This window comes from Sesamum indicum, linkage group LG11 (genome assembly GCF_000512975.1).
Source record: "Sesamum indicum cultivar Zhongzhi No. 13 linkage group LG11, S_indicum_v1.0, whole genome shotgun sequence".
NCBI classification, from domain to species: domain Eukaryota; kingdom Viridiplantae; phylum Streptophyta; class Magnoliopsida; order Lamiales; family Pedaliaceae; genus Sesamum; species Sesamum indicum.
Window position 1 is genome coordinate 6,585,469 of NC_026155.1, and position 5,892 is coordinate 6,591,360.

At 36.1% G+C, this 5,892-nt stretch overlaps 1 protein-coding gene across 1 annotated transcript; it reads left to right on the forward strand.

Moving 5' to 3' along the window:
* LOC105173435 (protein ECERIFERUM 1) lies at positions 498-5,620 on the forward strand. Its single transcript, XM_011095163.2, has 10 exons — positions 498-664; positions 1,016-1,239; positions 1,357-1,589; positions 1,681-1,900; positions 3,610-3,985; positions 4,067-4,174; positions 4,253-4,453; positions 4,728-4,826; positions 4,904-5,077; positions 5,196-5,620. Exons 1-10 carry the CDS (start codon positions 605-607, stop codon positions 5,373-5,375), a joined length of 1,875 nt encoding a protein of 624 aa, XP_011093465.1. The 5' UTR covers positions 498-604; the 3' UTR covers positions 5,376-5,620.

The window sequence follows — 5,892 nt, forward strand, 5'->3', positions numbered from 1 at the left end:
GTTTGGAAGGAAAGTGCTAGCATCAGCTGAGAAAATTGCATATTTTTTGTCCCTCATTTAACATTTGTATGTCAATTTTTATACTTGTAAGGAGATAAACATAATATATTATGTATATATATGGAGTACTGAGGTTAAAATCATTATGTTTTTCTCTTTACAAGTACAATTATTAGATGAGAATGTTAACCAAGAAATAAAATTAAAATTTTATGATGATGTCAGCATTTTTCGTCCATACTTAAAGGAGGATAAGGTGTAACGAAAATTTTAGAAAAGGGTGCAAGTATAATTTTAATTTTTTTTTAAGAAAAATTATAATTTTATATTTTTAGAGAAAATTTAAATATAATTAACCGGACGACAATGTATGCAATAGATGTGGTTAAATGCACATTAAAATGTTGGCAAGTGCTAGAATTGTTGAGTGAACATAGTGGGTGAGAATAATAAATGCAGCACTCAAAAAAGTCATCGTCACAGCTACATTAGTCAAAAAACAGGCACTAGAGGCAGCTGCATGAGGGAGAAACAACTCTCCCACCACGCTGCGTATATATTTGGGTCTTAGCTGCCGAGTTTCTGCCGCAGTTGGTGACGAGAAATGGCTTCTAAACCAGGGATTCTTACCGAGTGGCCGTGGACACGGCTCGGCAACTTTAAGGTACTCTTGTCTTCCTTCTGTCTCATGCTTCCTTGTATGCATGCATTGTTTCAATATATAAGACACATCCTACTTTTCCTATGCACTTGTTTGTACTTTTTGAGAGCAACATTGAATTTAGACATTGTGCTGATTTGAATGGTCTAAGAATATGCCATTTTGTTCTACTTTCGATTCTCACTTAGGGTGTCCGTTTTTCTCATATGTGGTGTGGTGGTGATCGGCGTTGAAATCATTCAAACTTTTACTAATAATAAAAAAATGAGTGCGTGTGTGGGGGGGAGGGAGGGTTCGTATTTGTTTGAGTTGGTGTGATTTATAGTCTTCTTTTCATATTTTTTTTGGTTATAGTACGTGGTATTGGCTCCCTGGGTCGTCCATTCGACATACTCATACATGACAAAGGATGAAAGTGAGAGGGATCTCTCCTACTTGCTCATATTACCTCTCTTGCTATCACGAGTGATCCACAACCAAATATGGATATCACTCTCTCGCTATCGAACAGCCAAAGGAAATAACAGGATAGTCGATAAGAGCATTGAATTCGAGCAAGTCGATAGAGAAAGAAACTGGTATGCTCCCTCTCCTTTCCCACCTAATCTCTAACTTATAACCAAAAGACAAGAAAAACTGACATTATGGGAAATTCAGATACGATCTAAACGAGCATGAAACTATAAAATTTGCAGGGACGATCAAATTATATTAAGCGGGTTCGTCTTGTACCTGGGATCCAGACATATACAGGCAGCTCACTGTCTGCCCTGGTGGAGGACCGACGGGGTGATCTGGACATTTTTATTCCATGCTGGCCCAGTGGAGTTCATATACTACTGGTTTCATAGGGCGTTGCACCATCACTTCCTTTACTCCCGCTATCACTCGCACCACCACTCCTCCATCGTCACTGAGCCCATTACTTGTAAGAAGACAAAGGGTCGACTTATATACTTATAATATGCTGTTTTGGGTATATATATAACTTATGACCTATTAATCTCCATTTGGTGCAGCTGTGATTCATCCATTTGCTGAGCATATTGCATACTACCTCATCTTCTCACTCCCAGTGCTTTTCACTCTGTTGATGGAGAACACTTCCATCCTCTCAATTACCATTTATCTCACTTTCATTGATTTCATGAACAACATGGGCCACTGCAACTTTGAGCACATTCCCAAACGCCTCTTCTCCTTATTCCCACCCCTCAAGTACCTCATCTACACACCTTCGTAAGTATCTTCATCTATTTTACATAATTTCACTTTTTCAGGGTTTGGTCAAAGATTCTATTTGTTTCCCGAAATTCTTGCCGCATTTATTTTTAGAAATAAATGACAACGAGCTCTCATAAGATTTTTTATAATTATAAATATTTTTTCGCTATTTAAAAAATTATAAATACTCCTTGGAATTAAAATGGTCTTCTAACAAATACCTTTTCGTTACAGTCATCGTAAGGATATTTGTTCGAAAGCCGTTAATAATATAGATATTTTTAATTTTTCAAACAATAAGGGGCATTTAGTAATTATGGTAAACTTTAAGGGAGCCCTCCATAATTTACCCTTCTTTTTATTGGCGGTTCGAATCTCTTATTGAAAGCTTGTTGAACTTAACTGCCACTTAAACTGTACTATATATAAAAGTATGAATTCTCTACGTGTTTTGTTCTCCGTCATGGAAAGACACTTATGTTCTTACTTAAGTAATTTGTTAATAAATTAGAATTAGTTATAAAAGAATAATTAATTCTATAGAAAATATATATAATAATAGTTCTAATACCTCTAAACCAATTAGACCATTAAAAATATATCAAAGTAGTTGAGAGGAATTAGAACTGCTAAATAGTTTCCCTTTAGAATATAATTGTATATAATAATGTTCCAATGATAGAAATATAAACAAAATAACGTGTTTAATTTTTTTAATAGCTAATAAGTGATGTAATCGTCTCTAAATATATATTTCTACACGTGCAATGCACATGACATATTCTAATATATATATATATATATATAACATAACGTATATAAGATGTTTTCAAAATCCCACGAATATGGAAATTAAGCAGAGAATGCATACTTGTCAAAATTCATTCGAATTTTTTATTTTAAACTCTATTGCATCTCTTTTATTTTAATTAATATATACACGCTATATGTACATAAATTATACCTTTTTTTTAAAAAAAAAATTAGGAAAAATTATTATTTTAGTCCGTTAAATATGCCTAATTTTAATTTTATTCCGATAACTATGTCAATTTTTGTTTAGGTCTAATAACTTACGAAATTGCTTACTTTTAGTCTTCTGGCAGATTTTCGAACAATTTTACCCCTATGAGTACATATGGACTAAAACTGCCTTTCAAAAGTTGCATAGGGGTAAAATTATCCAAAAATCTGCCAGGGGACTAAAAGTAAGCAATTTCGTAAGTTACTGGACCCAAACAAAAATGGACATAATAATCGAACTAAAATTAAAATTAGGCATACTTAATGGACTAAAATAATACTTTTTCAAAAAATTATACACATACCATGTACATTAAATTCAACGTATTAGTTTCCTCTCACTCAAAATAGCAAGCATGCTTGTGAATATACTTCATGTAAAAAATGCAATGGCCCATGAGTTCAGAGGGTGTCCCAATCTATATATTTCTGACCTGTCGGACATAAACTAACAATAACTATAAATCAACTCTTGCTAAGCATTTCGGTAGATCAGAGAAGGTGTAAGCTTGAACTTGCAGACTAAATCGCATAATAAGTGAAATACACCTTAATATGATTGATATATTATTTAAAAAAAGTTATCAATCATATAATAGTTGCAAATACACTTGAGATGTGATGGGTTGGATGCATGCATTTATTTAAACTTGGTTCTAGCAAGATTTATATTAAAATTGATTGTGTTTTATGTGATGTAGGTACCATTCACTGCATCACACGCAGTTCCGAACCAATTACTCACTTTTCATGCCATTTTACGATTATGTCTATGGTACCATGGACAAATCTTCTGACTCGTTGTATGAAAAGTCACTTGTTAGAGAGGCGGAAGCACCTGATGTGGTGCATCTGATTCATCTCACGACGCCAGAATCTATATATCATCTCCGTCTAGGGTTCGCATGCTTGGCGTCCGAACCTCAAAAGTATAAGTGGTACTTGTGGTTGATGTGGCCTGTCACGCTTTGGTCGATGATGATCACTTGGATCTACGGACGCACGTTTACCGTTGAGAGAAACGTCTTCAAACACCTCAAACTGCAGACATGGGCTATTCCGAAATACACCATCCAAGTAAAGAGCACATAGTTGATATCACTCTAATACAACAGAACAAGTTTCAAGTTTTCTGACAATAGTTTCACGCACTTGCAGTACCAAATGCAATGGCAGAGAGAATCTATAAATAGTATGATTGAGGACAGTATACTAGAAGCCGAGGAGAAGGGTGTCCGAGTCTTGACCCTGGGGTTGTTGAATCAGGCAAGTAACAGCTCTACACTAAGACATTTTGCATTAACAGAGACAACAGTTACTTAAATCTTTATACATGTGATGCAGGAGGAGGGGCTAAACGGAAATGGCGACTTTTTCTTGAGAAAGAACCCTAAGCTCAAAGTGAAGTTGGTCGACGGGAGTAGCTTAGCAGTTGCGGTTGTCCTAAACAGCGTTCCGAAAGGAACAACTCAGGTTCTCCTTCGAGGCAAATTATCAAAAGTTGCCTACTCCACTGCCCTTGCCTTATGCCAAGGGGGAATCCAGGTACGTTAGCAATTCTAACGTCACCGCCAGCAGTTTATAACATCTTGGATACCTTAGCCACTATATTTGAAGAAGTTAGAACCGCTGGGGACAATTATGCACTAGGGAATCGTGGATCGATAGTAGAAAGGCTGAACTTGGAGAATCCTAGTCCAACTAGAATACCTGATTTCTTGCACAAATGCATTATCGATAGTAAAGTTTGCCAAGATGCAGAACTCCTTTTCTATTTCGATTTGGCCTTTTATGCACTTGCCCCTTGGAATTGAAACAGGTATATACAACGTCCGAGGATGAGTATGAGAAACTTAAAGCAAAGCTTAGCAACGAGGCGGGAAACAATTTGGTCCTCTCAAAGCATAGTGCTCCCAAGGTAAGCCTTCTTCGACTTACTTGTGATTTTCCCTCATTGATAGTGAGGTATGTTAATACGAATTGCCACTTTTGCAGACATGGTTAGTGGGAGATGATCTAAGTGAAGACGAACAGATAAAGGCATCAAAAGGAACAACATTCATTCCATTCTCACGTTTTCCTCCAAAGAAAGCGCGCAAAGATTGCGTCTACCTCAGCACACCAGCGATGTTGGCTCCCAAGCATCTTGAAAACGTCGACTCTTGTGAGGTCAGCACCAAGAGAAAAACTAAAACAACTTGTTATTCAACATCCAAATGCTTTTCTTTTCATCTTTCTCTAATTTCTATAAATCCTAAATCTCAAAGTTTCTTTTTGTTGACAATAGAATTGGCTGCCAAGAAGAGTGATGAGCGCATGGCGCATAGCCGGAATTCTGCATGCTATGGAGGAATGGAACGTACACGAGTGTGGAAACATGATGTTCGATATTGAAAAAATCTGGCAAGCCAGCCTTGCACATGGCTTCCGCCCCTTGACAAACGTCACTCAACTAAAGCCAAACTAGATTACGTTCTTCGCAGCACAGAATTCACATATTCTGCATTCTGCAACTCTCAACGAGGCGATGATCGATCGATAGTATTCGAAAACGAAGTTGGAGACCTTAATAATATAGCCTATGATTCAATTATCTATCTTATATACTTTAGAATCCAAGACATCTGAAGCTCTTCTACTTCTTGTAACCAAGTGATGTATGTTTACTGGGCAAACTTCGTATCCAGTTATGATCGCCATGATGCACATTAATCGTAATAGACTACTATATATATATATATATATATATATATATAGTTATGGCTACTTTTATATCCCATGCATGAAAACCTCTTTGTATATAAGTATTCGAACCAAACACTACAAGAAATATAACATTTAATTATGGCTACTTATCATGATTAAAAATTAATAATCGACGTAGTAAAAAATTATTGACCACAGCCACACAACAGTTATTGACGGTGGTTTAATTTTGTGAGTGTGGCTAATACCTTTGTCATGGTTCATAGCTATGGCAAAAA

What these genes read in the sequence shown, in the direction of transcription:
- LOC105173435 (XM_011095163.2), top strand. Translation starts at nt 605, where the DNA reads ATGGCTTCTAAACCAGGGATTCTTACCGAGTGGCCGTGGACACGGCTC. An exon ending in CACGGCTCGGCAACTTTAAG is followed by an intron (nt 665 to 1,015) that starts GTACTCTTGTCT and finishes TTTTGGTTATAG; the next exon opens with TACGTGGTATTGGCTCCCTG. An exon ending in AAAACGTCGACTCTTGTGAG is followed by an intron (nt 5,078 to 5,195) that starts GTCAGCACCAAG and finishes TGTTGACAATAG; the next exon opens with AATTGGCTGCCAAGAAGAGT.